Source organism: Struthio camelus, chromosome 27 (assembly GCF_040807025.1).
Source record: "Struthio camelus isolate bStrCam1 chromosome 27, bStrCam1.hap1, whole genome shotgun sequence".
In the NCBI taxonomy this organism is placed as follows: Eukaryota; Metazoa; Chordata; class Aves; order Struthioniformes; family Struthionidae; genus Struthio; species Struthio camelus.
The window spans coordinates 2,799,216-2,820,103 of NC_090968.1; the positions used below are offsets into that span (position 1 = coordinate 2,799,216).

At 44.4% G+C, this 20,888-nt stretch overlaps 1 protein-coding gene across 4 annotated transcripts in view; it reads left to right on the forward strand.

Moving 5' to 3' along the window:
* The window catches only part of ANTXR1 (ANTXR cell adhesion molecule 1), a 116,910-nt gene that overhangs the window by 70,242 nt on the left and 25,780 nt on the right, over positions 1-20,888 (forward strand). For all 4 annotated transcript variants that reach the window (XM_068920693.1, XM_068920695.1, XM_068920692.1 and 1 more), the window contains 3 exons: positions 7,672-7,713; positions 16,131-16,226; positions 16,677-16,844. In XM_068920693.1, the coding sequence (XP_068776794.1) occupies positions 7,672-7,713; positions 16,131-16,226; positions 16,677-16,844 (306 nt within the window). The remainder of the gene's footprint in view (positions 1-7,671; positions 7,714-16,130; positions 16,227-16,676; positions 16,845-20,888) is intronic.

Below are 20,888 nucleotides of genomic sequence, written 5' to 3' on the forward strand. Positions count from 1 at the left end.
AAGCCTTCAAAACAGCCTTAAAGAGGCTTGCAGGCGCACTGTTAAATAATTGACTTGAAAAGGGAGTTTGTTACAGTGTTTTGTATGTGTAGTGAGGCCCTAATTAATACAAAAGTTGGAAGGCCTGTTTATGCTAGGACAATTTCCTTGTGCCAACGCACTGCAGTGCACAGAGCAGGAGTCACCCATAGACACTGAAACTGGCAAACTGACGGAGTAAAACGAGTTGCGTTTGGGCCATGCTTTGCACCTGAACAGAGCCTGCATGAAAGATCAGCCCTGGCACAACTGAAGCAGTCGTTAGAGTCAACCAGTCCTGAGCCTCAGGCTGAATTTTAGCTGGGGCAGGCCAGGGGATAAAAACACAGAGAATGTGAGTGGAAACAATTCCCTGGTGCATCTGGGATTCTGAGTTGAAGCATTTCCTCACATACTCATATATCACAAGTCCTTACAGCTTTATGAGGTAAATATGAGTCTTTTGTCTCCCTTACGCATCCATGCTGTGTGGCCGAGGGGGCTTGAGAGGCTGGCCTATGGTAATTGCCCCTTCTGAATATATGCATCATCTTACCCATTTTTCTACTGCCGCTTCTTTAAATACAGGGGTGTGGCTGGCATATAAACGAGGTGTTGGTATTTAAGCATCTAGACGCCAGTTTTAGCTTTACGCCGCTTTCTGGAAGGAAGCGTGGAAGAACCCAGCAATTTGTTTGGCTCTTGGTCTGTACTGCAGCTGACCAAGAGTTTTGGAAACAAAAAGTTGGATGGAGAAAATACAGTAAATGTATATTAAAAACACATGAAAATCATAGCTAATCCGGAGGATGGGGAGGGGAGGAAATGCATCGATGCTACAGTAACCCTGAAGAGTCATAAAATTACGTGGTGCACATTGGCTTGATGGAGATTAGTAACGAGGGTCCACGTATTCTGACTCCCACCCGCTCTCCTGTGTGCCTGAGGCACAGTTTTTCCACAGTTCAGGTGATTTAGGGAGGAGGGAGTACAGGGTCATGAATCGTTCACAATATTAGTGAGGCAAGCGGAGAGAAAGAGACATGAATGTGGAGAGGGAGATTGCCTGTGGGCTCCACAGTCCCTTCCCCGGGTTAGGATCTGAACTATTGAGCCAAGCACTCACCTACTGTAACGCGGTACAGTTTCACTGAAGTTATTGGAGCTAACTTGGTGTGCAGCATCCAAGCTCTGCGTCAACACATACTGCGCTGAATAAGTGCCTTCATTTACACCACAGTCGATCCAGAATAGTTGGAGGCAGCACCATTACCGTAGATTCAAACTAGCGTAAATAACAACAGGACCTGACTTTGCTTCAAGAAGGAAGACATAGCCCTTCAGCTAGCTTCCTTGTTGTGGCTCCCATATTTCTGCTAAGGGAGGTATAGCAATTGCTGTGCACAAAGGGCAGTAGGAAGGTAAAGATAGTCTTATTAATCATCCAGAACGCTCACAGCAGTTCTCCACCCCTCTCAGCTATCCTGTCAGTCAAATCAGGATAGTTTAGATACGGATATAATGCCCTGTAACTGGCTGTCTTTAAACAAGTTAGCGTGGATCCTATGTTGACATGTGCTACTATCTGTATTAAATGTTGGTTTTGCGTGTCAGCTTCAAGTCTTAGGTCTGAAGCAGCCTTGTCTTTCCTTCTACTAGTTTTGTTAGAAATCGAGATTCCTGTATCTGCCTCTAGGTCAACAACAGAGGTTAGCTTAAAAGTATGAGTTAGCTTTTCTGTTGGACTTCATTTACCCCTTACTACTAAGTTTAGGAAGGAGGATATATTGTATTGCAGTTAAAGAAACAGAGATAGGCTCCTGCTTATGTTAGAGGCTATGAAGCGTAGACCAAATTTCCAAAGAATTAATGGGTGCTTAGGGGGCACCCGTAGGTGCAGATAGGAAACAAATAAAAGGGAAATGTTCCTTTACCTAACTCATAAATAAACCATTAAGCTCTCTACCACAGGACTTGGAGGAGGTCAAAACTAGTCTGAAAATGGATGGTTCAGATTCACAGAGAACAGATTCGTTGGTGTCTAGGAGTGACAAAGGTCGGCTTTGGTTTTGGTCACAGAGCTGCTGGTTGCCAAACGGTGAGAGAAGATGCCCTCCGTACCTGTCCAGTTCTTATACTTACTCCCTTAGCATCAAACGCTGTCAGTGAAAGATTCTGACCTTATGGACTTTGGTCTATTCAAATACAGTATTTTTTATGGCTATGGATTCATGCTTTCTCATGCACCCAGGCAGAATTACAGCATGTTTCCCTGATGCTTTTTCCTGCTTACTTGTAAATGTCTTTAACTTCTATTTGTTCACTAGTATGTCAAAGTAAGTGCTATGAAAATCCTGCTTATTAAGACAGCGACAATACATGTTATATAATTTCCAAAAGAGTGCATGTAAATTAGGACAAATTCCAAATCATCGGCATCCTCCCTTCCCACATTTTCATTCCAGTTAGAGGCAGAGTCCTTTATATCTAATTTTGCATTGTTTTCACGCACGGCCCTCATTCTAACTGATGTTCTGTTCCATCTTAAAGCAGATACCCTTCATTGACGAGGAACACATTGCCCCTATTTATCATACAAAACTCCAGGGAAAATTTCTGAGTGCTTGTTTGCTGGACACTGCAAACTGGTGGAATTTTCTACTCTCCCAAGATGGAAAACATCCTAGACACATTCCTGGAGTATGCAAAATTTGGATTCAACATGTAGTCTCTTTGCTTGTGCCTGAATGGCTACAGAAATTGCAGTCCTTTCCAATGCTTTTACGCTTCCAGGACATGGCTAATAGCATCGCTCTGCTTTTACACTGGGTCATTCAGCAGAAACAGCTGCTCCTCTGTGCATCTGTGACATCAAGGCATGTCAGCTAACAGAGACCTGTGTCAGTCGCATACACGTTGAGATCTTTGAGGAAAGATGAAGGAAAAGCAAGGAATTATTTTACTGTCCTGAATTTTCACAGCTAAATGCCTAGAAGTGGTGACAGCCACTCTTGAAGTTCCTTCCTCTGACAAGAAAAGCCGGGGCCACCACTCTATCCCACAGGCCTTTGCTGCTTGAAAACAAGTGGCCATATTGTGAGTTTTTTATAGCACAATAATGATGCAGAAATCCTTCGGTATCCCTCACCTAGCAAGCGAACGTGGTCGATGATTGATCATAATTTCCCTCTTTAAAACACAGGGACAGGCGATACAGTCGCAGCAGCAATCACAGAAATGGCTTGGGGTTATCAAAACAATTGCAGCACACATGAACAAACACTTTGGCTTTGCCAAGCTAAACTAGCCTAAGCGTTTTGCTTGGCCAAGCGTGCTCCCAGCTGATTGCATTCAGCGGGTCCATGTGTCATCTGGTGAGGCAGAGGGAAGGGAAGGCAAGAGCCGCAGCCCAGAACAAAATGTGGTGGACTCAAGCCTTCTGTGCCAGTACAGGCTGTATCCTCACTGGGTTCCCTGCAGTGGCGTTTTCTTTCTTGCACTTAAGTAATCATTTCTGTTTCTGAAAAATGAGCAGGAGCAAGGCACTGCTTTTTGGCTCTGGGATCTTGTTACTCCTACTTGGCATTTGTTTTGCTCGCTTGTGTGTGACAGGACAAAAATCCCATTTGCTTCACTGCTATGAGTACTGCAGAAGGAGGGTCCCATGTGCGTGCACAGCTGTAACTATGAGGATCCAAAATGGAGAAAGAAAGGATTTGTACCGTTTATAGATCACAGGTCTTTCCAAACCTGGGCTGCAAGACAGAAGATATGTTTTGCATATGACTTGAACTTCCAAAGTTCCTGCAGGCTCAGAGGCAGAGACAACCAAACTCTCAGCATCTGTGTCACGAACTTATGGGGTGTTCAGTTGCCGTTAGAAGTAATTAGCTTTAAAAGTGGACGTAATCACTTTTTCTTCCTCTCGGCATGTAGTGGATAAAACTTGATCCGTTCTTAGAAATTGATATTAAATTGTGTGTGTGTGTGTGTGTTGCAAGAAAGAACACAAATACATGGAATCACACCCATCTCCGTTTCCAAGTCTGTAATCTCAAGAGTTTCCAGTGATACTGGCTGAGAAGTTGTGTCTGAATCCTTAGCTGGACCAAGGATGTTGGCCAGATTATCCTGACGTTTCATGCCAATGCAAATCAAGAGAAACTCTGCTGAAATCCATGATGTTACACCAGAATAACATCAGAGGAGGGAATAAGGCCACTTCCAGTAGGGTATATTTTGGATCAGAGATGTGAAATTTCTCATCATCTAGTGGGTTTGGATTAGGGATTTTGACTCAAAAGGAGGTCTGCTGCAGCGTGTCACCCATCACAGTGGCCAGTAACCAAAACATAGCTGCAGTGTGGCTAAAAAGGTTTTCTGTGTATTTTGATACTTTGTACATGCTGTGTGAGTATTTATCCTGTCAAGAAATACGTATAAGAGACTGTGTTGTCTCCATGTTCTTAAAACAAGGAGCACAACTTTGAGTAAACCATGCTGGTAACTCACAATTTCCTCTCCGGAAAGCAGTACTCTGACGCAGACCCTTTTCACCCACCCAAAGCTGAAGTCTTTCATCAAGGCAGTTTATTAGTTCAGCCCTCTGAGCCGAACAAGCCAGATAGCTTTTGCGTACTCAAAATACCCTGAGCAGGTGTGACATTAGAAAGTGCTGAGCAATGGAAGGCCAGGCAAATGGACACAAAGATATATAGAGGATATATGTACAAAGCTGTGCAAACGTACCCAGGAAGCTGAACAGGGTTAGAGCCTAGAGGGCTTTTCCTCTCTCCAAGATAATTCAATGCCTTATGCTGTCAGGATGGCATCCTGCAGAAGGAATTGCAGGGCCAGCAGAGATGGCAAAAGATCAATCTCTTCTAACGTGTTTTCCAGGATTTTTTCCATGTTTTGCTTTCTGTACCATGTGTACTTGTGCTAACTGGGATGATTGAGTGGATTTATCTCTGATCTTTGTAAGTTTGCCTAGCAATTGAATCTCATTTGTTTCACCTCTCCCCTCTTCTTTCTTCTCGTTTTCTGGCTTTAGATCAATGCAATAGGAGAATGCACTTAATCAACAGCATTAATTCTATTCAAACAAATACGCAATGAACATGCAGAGAATTTACAGTGAAACCCTCACAGAACACAACAAGTTGCATTGCAGCCCAAATGCAATCAGTACATCCCAGAAATACACAGAGAAAACAGAGTACAGTCAGCATGCAACTTGTGCAACAGCAGTGCGCAACTGAAAAAATTGAAAAAACCTGAAAAAAAAAAAAAACCTGATAAAGCACTTCATGGAAAAACGCTGGAGGATCAAGAAGGATTATTCACTGAAGACGGTGCAGGGTGCCGCCAAATGAAATGCTGCATGCTCTGTAAATGATTCAGCAATATACCATGGTACAGGGCAGTACACTGCAACTAGAGTTTAACCACAAGTCAGGGCAGAGCTGTCCATGGAAGCCAAGCTGATTCGCATGTCCTGCTTCACAACCTGCCCTGCACTAGTGCGTGCCAAGGTGGGCTTAGATCGCCCAGCAGGCCTGCCCTGGAAGAGCTCAGGGGAAGCAAAACTGTACTTTTGGAGGTGGATGCAGGGAAGAAGGATGAATGTATCTTGGAGAGGGGAGTCTCAGTCCCTCTTGAGGCCATGTGGTTTCTGCGTGCGCCCTGCTTCAGTCTGCAGCGCTTGCCTGTTAGCCAAGGAGTTAGGCTAATTCCTGAGGGAGAGAGCCAGGATCCCCCAGAGCTGAAAGCACAAGCTAGGAATCCCAGGGGCAGGCAGGGAGAGGGATGCTATATCAGACACTCACCAGCTCTGCTTGTCAGCCTGAGCTCTCACTGGGCCATCACCCCTCCTTTCTCCATAACGTGGTCAGTGGCTTTACAGCCACAGCCTGGCTCATGTTTCTGCTGCGTCAGAACGAGTATTGTTGGGCGCAGGGCAGTGGGTACACATACTGCACTCCTCAAATGTCGCTTCGTGCTTCCGCGTGTGCTTTGTGCTTCTGTGCAAGTAAACAAAGACTTGATTTTGATTCCCAGTGTGTGCAGGCTCTTTAACAGGTTCCCCGAGAGCACTGTAGGCCACCAGGAGCCCTGCTGCCCAGGGGCAGGTAGAGACAGAGGTCTACAGCCATCATTGCTATGGATTGAGATATAAACAAAAGACTGAACCAGCCCCCATCTCCTCCGCAGCCAAGGGCACATGCTCTTCATTAATGGCCACATTGCATGACTCGGGGTTTGCAGAAGAAAATAAAAACAGTGAGCTCATCGGAGAAGGAAAAACACGAGTGAGAGGAATTGTTGTAAATATTTATATCTTCAGGGCCTTTAGGCAGCAGTCATTTTCTGCATTTAAACAACTAAGCTGTTACCGTTTTGGACTGTGATTTTTTTTGAAGGGCAATTTTTAGGCCTACACATCTGCACCCCATGCCTAGGCAGCCTCGTCAGCTAGGATCCAGGCCTGAGAGGGGCTGGGGACACTCACTATGTCTCCAGAGGCACTCCAGCACCCTGATAGCATCTGACTCATTGCCTGCTGTGTAAAGGAAGAGCTCCTTCATCCAGATAGACTTAAATCTCCCAGAGAAAATCCATCCCTGGGGCAATTGTCTTCACATGACTGGCTGGATTGAATCTTTTCATTTTAATAGCTTTACACCAGGGGTGCATCTGCTGTAAGGGAGAAATGTTTGACGTGTCTGTATGCAACTGCTTTCCCTTTGGAAGGCTCTCTGTTACTTTTGGAGTGGAGGGCTGTGATAATAGCCAACTGCCGGCCGAGCCTCAGATGCAAACTTTTTGCATGAAATAATAGCCTCACACCCACATAAACTTAAATTGTTTCTATGGAGAATATCCTGGACCAGTCTAAAACCTCACCCTGATTGCTTTATTAGTTAGAAATGCTGGGAGGACCTCAAACACATACATATATATATATACACACCTATTTTTTAAAGAGCTTATGAGAGTAAAATATATTAGCCTGACAGTGTGAAAAGTATTTTTCACAAGAGCATGAGGTGGCATGGTGCTCTGCAATGAAGTATTGGCCCAGGAGACAACCTGGGGGGGGAGGGGTTGTTGGGTTGTTTCTGCTTTGCAATGCCTCCAGGGTATTTCACTTTACCTTGGTTTCTCTTTCCAATCTTTGTCCGTTTAGGCTGTAAATTATTTGAGGCAGGAACTATATGCATATGCAGTGTCCGGTAGAAGAAGATGCTGATTTTAGCATGTTGTTCAGGTGAAACAGTGATTGCTATCAGTGTTGCTTAGGGCCAGCCTGACTATTGCTCCTAGTGGGATTAGGAAACTGGAGAATCAAGGATATATTTCTCTGAATTTGCTGTGACCTCACACAGGGCAGGGCTCACATAAAGAGCAACGTGAGACCAGAGCTGTAATTAGGAAAGTCTGTACAGCAGGCCTTTGGCATGCCCCCTGTTTCCCCCTCACTCTCAGTGACCCTGACACCAGTGGCGCACACACTCACCCTGTAGTCACACAATATCATAGCTAAGTTCAGAGAAGCTCACAGTGGCATATACCCCTTTTCTAAGTGACGTTTGCATCATGCTAAAGAACAAAGTATGGATTTACCATTCTGTTTCTCTTTGATCCTTCTAGATCATCAAAGAGCCCCCACCGCCTCCTGCAGAAGACAGCGAGGTAAGTGACGCCGACAACCTGATTTCCTCAATGTTTAGGACGAGTTTTGTTCCGCTTTCTCACAAGAGGTCATGATTCTGCTGCATGGCAGAAGATAGACCACAGCAGGAAGTTAAGCATTTGTGCTCAGCCCTGTGCCCTCAAACCCAATAGCAGTTTAGCTAAACCAGGGACTTTCTAGCTGATGTCTGCCATGTGTGCTTCACTCTGGTCACTTTGCTTTTACCCAGACATGAGGTAGAGATCTGTTTTTTATTTATTTAAGAATGATTGCAGGTACATGCATACAGTACCTCTAGGGAGCAGAGAGGGAAGGAGGACAAAAGCAGATGCTTCTTTGGCTTGGTCAGAACAGTACTGCAGACTTAGGCTCTGATTCACAGACAGGACAACTCCTAAGCAGTTTAACTTTGAAGTTAATGGAACCTAAACATATGCTTAACTGCCTTTCTGGTATGGCACGGTAATGATTTTGGTGTTTTAGCCTACATAATCACTCTTGGCAGCTGAGCACTAACTCACAGCGCTGATCCCATGGACTTTGCTGCTATGAGCAAAGGCAGAGTACAGCAGCCTGCAATCTTTGCCATTGGGTCTGAAGACAGCAGACCAGATTCTGAACAGATGTAAATTCTGATATAACCATCTGAACATCAGAAGAGCTGCACCGGCAGGGAACTTTTTAATGGAGGGAAACAAGAAAGCAACATTAAAACCTTCAACTTAACGCTGCTCATTCTTTCTAGATGAATCCGGCAACTAACTGGTTTAAAGCAACATCACCATTACTTAATTAGTAGATTCTCCCTAGAAATATGCCCAGTTTTTTATCTGCCCCTTTTTATAGGCTCCTGCTTTCGCACACAGTGGGTCTCTTCTTTTGCTTGCACCGTTTTGCACCTAGGATTTCATTGAAAAGTCTCTGGGCTATGTCTAGGGCACACTGAAGTCAATGGGAATTTTTCCATTGACTTCACTGGGTTTTGGATCAGTTCCTCCTAACTAGGTAAGTGAGAGAAGACTTAGATCCATGCTCAGAGTGATGTGTTTGGTTAATTCCCTTTGCTTTTTGCCTCTGGAGACAAATTCGTTGCCTGCTTCAGCTTGCAAGTGAAAGTTTGCTGAACGGAACCTCTCCCAGCTCTCCATAAAATCTGGCTCAGTGAGTGTGCTCTATGCCAAGGCAGAGGCCATTAAATCTCAGTGCTCTGCAGTGTTACCAAGGTGGAATCCAACTTAGCTTCTGCCTGCACTGAGCACAGTGAAGTAGTTCAGGGCAGCTGGAGCTGAGGCCAGTACTGGAACATCCATCCACCTTGGTAGCACTTTTCCCCTTTAAAACAGACCTGAAGCAAAACCCAAAATCTGAAAATTCCTCGACCCAAAGGAGATTTGCATTTGGATCCATGTGCTGCTGAAGGCACCCCCCTCTCAGAACGACATGTCAACCTAGGCCTCTATACACAGGCATCTGATCCATTTTCTTAAGTAGCCATTTCTGTTGTTATGGCCTGTAAATAAATCCACTGGCTTTTGTCAGCTTCTGTCCTCTGAATGCACAGGAAAATATTAACCTAAAATTGTACATGCTCTGTTCTGCATCACACATGCCTCCAAGCCAAGGGATTCAATTGCTGAAATTAATTGAAATACATCATTCTGGAATGCTGGCTCAGTGGCAAAGGAGTGGAAGGGGAAATTACATCTCTGCTAAGGTGGAAGGCATGCCTCACATACAAGGGAGGCCTTTTCTCAAACCATTAAGTGCTGCAAAAACAGACCAGTTGCTGCAGAACAGACCAGTTGCAGCATCCCAGTTGTTATTCACCTCAGGTTCAGTTTGGTTAAACTGATGTAACAATTTCTCTGGACAGGTTGTAGTTTCTCTGAGCCCTAATTCTGATGGTGAGGAAGAATCCACGGAGTTCTTCATCTGTCTGTTTCACAGCTTTCCTCTAGTGATGTGTTTGCCACTGGCCTTTCATTTTAAGTAGGCTGATCTTGTACTCTGGAGAGTGTAGGGCAAATCCTCTTCATATAGGAGCAGAGTATCGGTCTGCTTGCTGTTCAGGCATTGCACAGTGCCTGAAAAATGGCGTTAATCTTGGATCTGTAGTTTACCTGCTTCCCAGCTAATACAAGACAAGGTCTACTTGGGCTATAATTCTTACTGTTTCAGGACCCTGGGATGGACGGCTTTAGTTACAACAATGTGCCAACATTGTAAGGACTAGTTTGATAGTAGATACACATAAATTGGCATGTACTTTCCACCAGAGTGCATCCTCTAAGCTCAATACTCAATTATCCTAGAACCACCTTACAGAATTAAAAGCCAAAAGGGCGTTAAAAAGGTGTAAATGTAGTTTATACTATTTTAGAAATCATGAAGCATCAGAGCAGGGTACTGACAGCTCCTGTAGATAGCAAATCACTCAAAAATTCTTCAGATCCAATTGACGTAAATCCTCTAAAATTCAGAACTGCACAGCTCTCTCTGTCCTGGTTCAAAAATTAATAGGATTTGAGGCTATGACTTGCACTTTGCATTTTTTCCTGGACAGAAGAGCTTCTCACTAGTGGAAAAAATGGCAGAAGCTCTAAAAGGATACATTTCATCGGTCCCATTTACTGTTATGGAGCCTGGTCCAGAGAATGGGACTGGCTGTAATATGATGCTTTCAGGGAGGATTGAATACTCCAGATTTTCTACTTTGCTAAAAACAAACAGAAAATGGACTGGATTTTCTGCAATCCAGTTTTTTTTACATGTTGTAGTTAGCTTCCCCCCTGCAGAAAACCTAGTAACTGTTCGTCTCCAGCATGAAAGAGGGCTCATCCCTTAAGCAGCAGCATTACAGTTACAGTAAGATTTTTTCTTCTCCCAGAAATCTTGGCAAAAATAAGACAAGAGGAATTCTTGCATCAGCAGAATTAGGAGCTGAGGCCCATATGTCTTTGCGTTGCAAGGAGAATGCATTATACTGTAACAATGAAGGGAAAGCAGCACTGCCGTCAGGAAACCGCCAAAGGTTTTATTGAACTCTGCTTTAAAGGCCTTTTGAGACATGCTGGAGACACACTCACTGTTGGTGAAGGAAATCATTATTGGCCAGAAACTTCCAATTAATTCATTCAGAAATTGCAAAGGTTGTCAACTTACTGCTGTGCTTCTTAGACAACGCAGGACACTGGAGGAGGTTAAGCCTGGATGAAGGACAGATGGTTTTACTTACGGCCAGGAAAGATCGAGTTAATGCCAATCGGAAGAGGTGAATGCCTTGAGGAACCAGCGAGCACCTTTCTGGCCTGTGATTGACTCATTGATGGTGGATCAAAACCACATTCTTCTACCTCCCGTGCACAGGATGGCTCTTTCTAGCCCTGCTGGAGGAAGACCCAGCTGCTTTTATTCATGTGTCCGTCACCTTCAGGCTGAGTTTATTGGAACAACTCTTATTCAGCTCAGACCAGGAGTTTACCAAGAGGCTGAAGCTGGTTCTCAACCCCTCTTGTACATCAAAAAAAGACATGTTGGAGGGCTCTTTGCAGCTTGCAACAACTTTCTCTCCGCTACCTGACCCATGCCAAAGATCTGCCACGAGGCTGTTCCACAAAAGGAGAGACTGTGACTACAGTCAGAGGGTGTGTAAACTGGAGCACTCCAGAGTATCCCCCGGTCTTCTCATTGCTTCTCTGCTCCGTAAGCAGAGACCAGGCAATGTTAAAATACACTGCTGTAGCTTCGTTTTCTGTCATTGCAGCTCTTTCTCTTGCAAAAGGGACTCAGGACCACAAAGTATCCTGAAGCCTGGCAAAACTAGGCAGGAAACCTACCAGATGACCAGAGCATGCCCTCTTTCCTCATCACTCAGACCCACTTTTTCCATGCTGCTCTATCACCCGAGCTCCTCAGTCCGCCCTAACATGGCACCAGGGCCAAGCCACCAACCAGCCTGTAATTGGATAATCCTTATGTCTGTTGTCATCTTACCCACATACACCAAAGCAAACACACAGAAGAAAGTCCCAGAGAGAAAGGACTATTCAGCAACACGGTCATGAGATGTTGAAGGTGATTATCATTGTTACAGGATGCCAGCGTGAAAAGGCGGAATTTAACTCACTACATGGCAGCTATTATTAAGCCAGAAGATGAAACCTTTTGTTCAGCTTGAACCAAGTCGATCCTCTTTTGAGCTAATCTCTTTCTCCCAGGCATACAACTGCACATTCATGAAGCCAAAGAATGACTGACAGTGATTCGTCTGCTCTGGGAGCCTCTGGCACCCTCATTTATCAGTGTTTATTAATCTTTTCCAGATCGTTTTCCTCTCTCTTCCTGAAAAGCCTTGCTGGGGGGATAGCAAAATAAACTCCAGAGCAAGGGTCTAGTCTGAATTTTTTGTAGACACCAGTGCAGGAAATATATTCTGTTATTCCTGAAATAAGGCCAGGTCACAGTGGTATGCTAGCACTTTTCCTTCCCTTTTACTGCCCTTTTACCATGAGGTGCAGAAATCTGGGAGGAGGAGAAAAGGAACCTTTCAAGAGACAGGCATTTAAGAGAAAAAGAATTAGGATGTTACTGGGAACAGATGAGGTGTAGGTCTTGCCCTGTGAAGGTGCTGGCTTAATAGCCAAATTGAATACAAAATGTCTAGGCAGGCCCAGCACAGCAAATTGCATTTGCGTAGAGGCAGTGAACAGCTGGGTGTTTTTCACCCTCAGAGTTAGAAAGAGAGCACTAGTGTTAATCCTCTTGACCTTGTAAGAAGCACTTATGTGCTGCAAGACTCCATGGGGCAGCAACTTCCACTCCAATCGTAGTTCAGGCATGACCATCTCCAGCAGTACAGTCCCTGCAAATGTAACCTGGGAGCTAGGGGTATAAATCCAGGGACCTGAAGTGTTTTGTTCTGCAGCAGGATTTCCTGGGTGGCCTTGGGCACATTATTTCATTTTTGTGCAGCTCAGTGTCTCAGCCATAGAGTGTGAATATCTCAAAGTGCTTTCTCCTTCACCTCCATCAAGACAGGGATTCTCTCTGAATTATGAGCATGCGGCACTTTGCACATGGAGGATGTAATCTCAGGAAGGATCTTTAAGAATCTGTACCATAAATAAACTAGGAGTTTCACAATTAGTGAGACCAATGAAACATGGTTTTCTAAGCATTTGCGTGTCAAGGATGAACTTGTATGTGAATTTTCTGGTGCCTTATGAGGCTGAGCTCTTTCTTCAGCCTGTACCTTAGCAGAGCATGTGTAGAAGGGCCTTCTCTCAGATGTTCTTACGCTCTGTGAGTGCTTTCTGACATTAGTTTGCAGGTTTACACTAGTGAGAGGCAAAAATATGAAAAATACCAAGGCCATCTTCTTGCAAAACTCCTCAGGGGTGGTTTGGAACAGGCAGGGTTTATGCAGCTGGCATTTGAATGCTTGAACTGAGCAAGGTGTCCTCAAGGCGTTATGATGCCTCTGCAGCTGAGGGAGGTGGCCATGCAATTTGGAAATGAGTCCAGTTTTGGGGGAAAGGGAGTCAGGAGGGAGCCATGGGCTGCGAGCACATCATATTTCACCTCCAAGTTCCCTCAGCTGTAAAAAGGGATGATAACATCTCCTACTCAGGGGAATGGCTAGCCAGAGTCTTACAGTGCTTTGTGCCAGCAGAGCGCTCCATAAAAGCTAAATTCTGACAAGATTCAGGCAGAGTAGAAGCGACTGTGAAAATAATTATTAGGGCGGGGAGAAGGGTAGGTTGTCCAAGTTTTTTCATATCTGGCCAAATTTAATTTGAATTCTTACCCGGAGTGGTTCGTATGTCCCTGGTGGAGCCTGAATTGTCCTTGTATTACCCACAGATGAGGTTCCCTCAGGTCAAGGTCAAAGCATACAGAGCCCGGCATGGACTCTGAGATAAACACGGCTCTTTGTTTTCTGAAATCCAGCAGTTATGAATTGGGATCTCTGACTCTGAAGTGTAGCTCTGTCCTGCTGCTTATTTTTTAAAAGAAACTCTAGCTCCATCTAAAGCAGATTTTAGGGGTGGAAAAGATGCCAAGTTCTGTACAGTCAATTTCCAGCATCCTTAAATGCACTTGAATTTTCTGGGACTGTTTTTTATACCGCTACTGGGTTAAAGCTGAAGTCCTTATGCAGTTCTTCCTTCAGGCAAGAACCCCATTACAGCTAAGTGTAGAACAATATGGGCAAAACTGAGCCGGGACTTGAGAATTCAGCCCCATGTTATTGGCTCAGATCTCACAAATGGGGCAGTGAGCTGGGGTGCTGGAGGTGTGTATTATATGCCTCTTCCTTCACCTTTTCCTGCTCTCTCCCCACCCTGACCCCCATGTTTCCAATTCCTTTATTTTAGCTACTCACATGTATTGTAAGCACATTTGCCAAGTGTGTAGGACATCACTGATGTTTTCCTTGCTTGTATTGCAAAACCTCCCGTGCCCTTCAAAACATATAAACAGACTCATCCTGAAGAAAGCTTGTGACTCCCTTGTTTTTCAAGTGTCTACTGTTGTCTTTTTGTGCGTGTGCTGTTTCTGTTGTTGTTCTGGCAGATGAACTCCTATCTTAGACTGAAGTGACTTGCAGGGCTTTTAAGGGCTTGTGGGGAAGATTTCCTAAACCCTGGCATTTCCTGTTGTGAGAAGTCCAGTCTATGCTAAGCTGAAGAGAAAGAAAGAGAATTGCTGAAGGAAAATATTTAGATGGCTTTGATTCCATTTTTTTTTAAGTCTTCATGGAAAACTTCATGCAGAGATATTAAGTTCTAAGGTTGCAGCAAAGAGCCTCAGCAGCGCTAACCAGAGAGCAAAAAAGAGAGGTCAGCTAAGAAGGAAAAAAACTTGTATTTCTGCCTCAGTTGTTCATTTTTCCTTTAAATCAGGACAAATTTTGCAGCCAGATTCATGGGAGTTTTTGTTTTTGTTTTTGTTTTTACAAAAATGGTCTCGTTTGACATGAAAAGCGTAGTTTGTCTTGGATTTTTTCCCCTCAGTTTTTCAGTTTTCCTACTGGGGAGTTCAATTTCAAAGTATTTTTGGCTTTTCCAGTTTTGGAGAGCTATTAAGTTTTGGAGTTTGGCCAAATCCCTGTGAAAAATTAAAGAAAGAAAATAAGAGAGAGACCGTTTTTCATTTCTCTCCACATTTTTCACAGGAAATACTTCACGTTTCTGATGAACTCTGCTTTTCTGCTTTGCCAGTTCGCAGCCTGAACTGCAGAAATTAAAGGGAAAGGAACTCTATAGATCAGGGCATGTGTGGACTGGGAACAGTGCAACGTTGTTATGTAGAATACATTCACTAGAACTTTAGCCAGACCCATTTGAAATAAACTCAGGGAGACTTCCTTGATTGAATTAATTGGGCCATATCTGAATGCCATCACGAAGGCCAGGATCCTGAACATGCTTGAATTACGTATGGTGATGTCCCACAGATTCCTACCTGCTGTATGTAAAACACATGCAATCACGTACAGAATTTAAATCTCAATTTTTACACAGGGCCAGAATTTAAGTCGGCTTTTTCACACAGGGCCAGACTTTCTGCAGGTGTAAGCCCAAGAAAGCCGCTGAAGCCACGTAGCTTTCCCTGAGCAGCCTCCCCAGCAGAGGCAGAAGCTTATTATAAGAGCTAATTCTATTCTTGTAACTTTTCCATTAGACCTTTCTGTCCTAATTACACTTGGCCAACTCATCTCAAAGAACTCTTCTCCCTGTTGAGCATTCACACTGAGGTAGTTCCTAATTCACCTTCACATAAAGGACTATTTCTAACAACTCGGGAGCAAATTTGACTTTCTTGCTTCCTTGCTTTTCTCTGTATTCTGTCAAATCTGAACTACAATATGATGATTTATCTGGGTCATCAAGGAGCATCTTGTCTCCAGCATGGGGAGCCATGAGTCAGTGAACGCCCATCACAGCAACAGCTCTTCCCTCCCTAACCACAAGCATAGGGGAAGGGAAAGGATGGCAAAGGGGTAAGTCCCTGCCACTATCACGGATGTCTAGCATATCAACCAGGCTTGCAGCCAAAAGACCCCAGCTCTTGAGCTATGCTTAATGCTATTTTGGCTGCTGCTTCTATGATTTTGCAACTCGGAAACAATTTTCTTCCCTGAATTTAAAGATGATAAAAGACAGAGTCTTCTTTAAAAAGAAAACACACTTTCTTACTGGAGCTGGACTGTACCTTTCAAGTGGTGGTGGTGTTTATATCATGAAACATTTTGTTTTCATGAGTGTACATCCTCTGGAAAATAGCCAGCAAGAGACCAGAACCTTTACTGTGCGCTGGCTCTAGCAGGCTCAAAGGACCACACAGACTATGACTGTTTATTCCTTACCACCTCTACTCATGCTCCCTAACAATGCAACCTCCTGTTTTGTAGGAGGAAGATGATGATGGCCTTCCAAAGAAGAAGTGGCCAACAGTAGATGCTTCTTATTATGGTGGTCGAGGGGTTGGCGGCATCAAGCGGATGGAGGTAAGTAGACACGAGTTCATGTATCAGAAGGACTCATTTGCGAACTGAGCCACGATATCCCCTTGCAATTTACCCAGAAAGATACTTAGGAGACAGGCACAAACTTCTTTAGGCTCTTGTGTAGAGCCAAGCATAGACTCCTTAGGTTTGGGACTGTCTTTTCCTTCCAGTACAACAGGATCCTAGTCCGTGCTGTAGCTGGGCAGTGTTGCAGTACAAATTACAAGATAGTATTTTGACAATTTTTCTGAAGACCTTCTCCACTTAAACATTTCTCATGAATCACAAAGAAGGAAAAGTCCAAGGTTTGGGTTCCAATCTTCACAGCCTGTGCCCCACTCTTCACCTTGGATCTGGACACAGGGAAAATATGGACCAGGATCCAATTACAACAGGAATGTAACTCTCTAGCAGTTGCTGTTATAATATGCCTTGATGCTATCTTTTCAGGTGCGCTGGGGAGAAAAGGGCTCCACGGAAGAAGGCGCTAAGCTGGAGAAAGCCAAGAATGCCAGAGTCAAGATGCCAGAACAGGAGTATGAGTTCCCTGAACCCAGGAACCTTGGGAACAACATGCGCAGGCCCTCCTCTCCTCGGAAGTGGTACTCTCCAATCAAGGTAAGTTCTATCCAGCTTTTGCATTGCATAGGATATTTCCTGGGGATCTCTGCTAAGTGGTCTATTTTCACATTCAAGGCAAAGACGCAGAACTCTCCAGGAACTTGTGATCTTAAGAGGCTGTTAGAGTAGCTGTACATACGGAAGTTCTGCTGCACATGTGGCCAAGGAGGTGCCATAGAAAGGAGCCACACGGGGCGGTGGGAATTTCCTGTCAGCTTAATCAGGTTTTAGGGATGCTTCGCTTTCTTAGACCAGTTAATGTGCACTTGAAGAAAAGGATTCTGGTTTCTGCCAGGGGTGTAGCTAGCTTCTGCAAAGTGCTCTCTTTCCCACCCTCTTCCTACAGATTCTAATGCATTTCTAAAGGCAGGCCCTCCAGTCCACACTGCCTGTTCCCTGAGATGTAGGGAATAAAAAGCATCCACTTTTCTTGAAAAGAGGGGAGAAAAGACAAAAATCATTGCCAGATGCCACCAGGGAGAGTAGTAGATCAAGGACTGCAGTGCAGCAGACGGATGTCTGCCTGCCAGCAGGCATGGGTCACAGGGCCAGGCCTGCTGCAGGGCAGCATGCTCCCCTCACAAGGAGGGGATGCCCTGCAAGAAGTGTTTGGCTGAATTAGAGCTCCCTCAGAAGTGAAAGGTCAAATTCACGCTGATACCAGGTCCCATGTGGTACAAAGCAGCACAACAGTCTCCCACAGGACCTGCGCGCCATCTCTTGCCATCTGTCCCAAGGCCATCAGTTTGTCTTTCCTAATACAAATGGTTGGCAGTGTGCAAAACTGAAAGAAGCAAGCAAGGATAGTTCACTGAAGGAGATAGTTCACTTAAGGAAAATTCTGCGCTGCACGTGTGAATGCTCCTCCTGGGTTAAGAGAAACAAGCCACAAACAACAGTCATATCACCCGGGGTGTGGTACAAAGACACTCAGATGTTAGAAAGCTAATCTTTTGCATTCAAGGCAATTTAGGCTGTCCTCAGCAAAGGGTTTTCAAGAGGTTACACCTCTATAATTACAGCTCCTCTAATGAAAAAGAAAACACACTTATTCTTCAGTGTTAACCCACTTGGAAAATGCTAAGATCCTTCCCATCTCTTTTGAGTCCAGAGCTATTTGTAGCGGCTCTGTGGCTATCGGTAACAGAAAAGACTGAAAATAAATTCATGTTTATAGAACTCTCCTTCAACTTTAAGCGAAGTGGGGAGGTGCCTCGCTGCTGGAAATATAGTTTTTATTCTCCTGTTTTCTTCCTCCCCAGCAGCAGTCACCCTACTCAGCCATATTCTGTTAGCCAAGTCATTGCAATGCAGATAGATTTCACTGCAGTACCACTAGGTTTGCCTGCATTGTGTCTGGTTACTGATCAGCTCCAAGCAGTGCCCATGGGAATTTAGGCAAGTCACATGTTTTGGCATTCTTCATTCATTGATCTTGCAGCTGGTTCAAATCCAGTGATGGAAACGGCAAGGGTGCACAAGGGAGTAAGAGTGGTTTCCGGAGGATCCGGAAATGTGAGCCTGTTTGAAAATTTGGTCCAATGCCCTCTCTCTTTTCCCCCTTAAAGATTATCATCTAATAAACATAGCCTACCAAAAAGTCATTTACAGTTGTGTTATAATCATAATGACTTCAGCATGTGTTCATGAAGGTTATTCATTCCCACAGTGGGACAGGTTACAGAGTCAACAGTTTTCAGTTCAGAGTGGGGATGCAGGAAGCACCATCTCATATAGCTGCTCCTTTGTTCCTAAATGCATTGCATTGTCATTTGCATCAGTGCAAATCATTTATAAAACATGCTAGTCTCATCTGGAGGAGTTTCACTCCTGCTGGGACCTTATCCAGCTGAGAGATGCCGCTCAGTTGCTTTCTGCATTCTGCAGTCAGAAGGGTTCATAGTGCACAAAGTTGTACTCTAACCAGCTAAGGAACTGATTGGAGTTAAAGCAGAGCAGCGCTGATTTTGGCACAAAGAACCCTGAATATGTGCTCAGGCAGCTGGAATCCATGTGGGCACGGCTACCTGAGATGGTAGCTGAGAGCTGTGTCCTTTCCCATCAAAGATACTGCTGAGTTTCCTCCTTCTTCCTTCATCAGTTCATGCTGTTGGATTACAGCCTTGGGAGATTTTCAATAAATTTTCAGAGTTTATTCTGCATGGTAGGAAATCAATTCTAAACAGAGGAGTCAAAAGTTTGTTGCAGATCTGTGGCCCAGCTGGAAATTCTCCAAAGTTCAAGGGATGCTTGGAGAAAAGATGCAATGTAAGTTGGGTTCAAGTTCAGTTCTGACTCTGACTAGGAACAGCTTTTTTTTCGTAACAGCAAGAATTCAATTATAAAGGGGAGTATAAGTGTTAGGAGCATCTCAGGGGTGATATTTGTCCTTAGTTCCTTTAGAAAATCTCTCCTTTCCACCATCCAAACTCCACACAGTATAAGGACAGGTCCAGGCCAAGACCCTCAATCCAAATATTCCCTAACTTCGAGATATTCCGCATGTGGATGGTGTTTAGCAGCCTAAGTCTATCTGTAGATGAAAGTTTACCTAATTATTAATCCCCACCACACCCCTTACTGGACTGCACCCCGAAAGACCGCGTATACAGACAGAATAGCTATACTCAGCACTTCCCCAAGTGCAACCATGAGCACTCATCATTAACAGGGGATGATTTCTATGAGGCAGAGGTCCTGCTGTTGCTCTTCCTGAGCAGTAAGGAATTAGCAAAATTGGCAAAACTCATCAGCACTCTTGGCAGAAACTTTTGTCCAGAAGACATGAGCATATGAAGATGAATTTGCATTGTGTTATTCAGAGAAGCTGTCACGGAGTCATAACATGCAGAGGGAGGCGAGGAGGGATAGCCTATTAGGTCATTGGGTCTGCACTTTCAGCCAGAGCAGGATCGCTAACTCGAGTCTATCCTTCACTACTTTTTCCAGTCTGGTTTTTAAAATAACACAGAAGCTTCCACCACTTCTCAGGGGAAATATTTCACAGACTAACAGGCCTCACCCATAGGAAATGTTTCTGATATTCAGCTTAAATTCTCCCTTGTCCCCATGCTCCAAATGCACTCGATACCTTCGGTTAGAGCAGATGTTAAATTTCCGTCTGCTCCACTGGACTCCTTGAAATACCTCTTTGGAAAGTAGGTAAATACGCATGTAACAAGCTACTTTAAGGGAAAAAAACCTTGCGAGAGGAGGAGAGCAAGGAATTAAAATCAGGAACACTGAACCAAGATAGCTTGGATCTGACAAAAAGCCAGGAAATTCACATTTTAGGGCCAGTTATCTCGCTGTCCAACACGCCTCCATCTCTCCGTGCAGCACAAGCAGCAGCCTTTACTGGGAGTGTCCTGCCTTTTGCCAGCTTATCTGATAGAGGTTTTTTTTCCCTCTACATCCACTCTGCAAAGTAATGTCTGTATAGTAGGTACACAGCTGTTAACTGAGAATGGATAGATTGCTGTTTGAAATGCCCCAGGGCTTTATCTGGTGCCAAATGTGGCTACCGACACTTAAAAGATTGTTATTATTATTGTTATTATTCTTATTTGCTGCTGCTAGTTCTTAGCATGATGCCAGCTGGATTTTCCCCCTTTTAAAATACCATTTCAGCAGTTTAAAAGGTCAGTGCAAATAATCCAAGGAGCATGACAAGTCTAAAAGCTTCTCAAGGAACTTGCCAAATCCTCAGTCCATCTGACAGAGGGAAGGACAGCACGAAACATAGATGCAAGTGAAGATCATAAAGGACCGTGCCTTTCATCCTAATTTGGTGCAGGACGTGTTGCCTGCTACAGCCAGCCAAACAGCTCTGCCTGCTTTGGTTTGGTTAACAGCTTTCTTTTTACCTCTGTTTCAACCTTTGCTTCTACCTACTGGTCTACCTACCTACCTCTTCTTTCTCCCTCCTCCTCAAGGCATTTATAGTACCTGGCTGACTTTAAAAGGGCTACGGGCAGTCTCTAAACAGTTACACAGAAAGGAACATGTGACAAGGCTAAATTCACTGATCATTCGCAACGA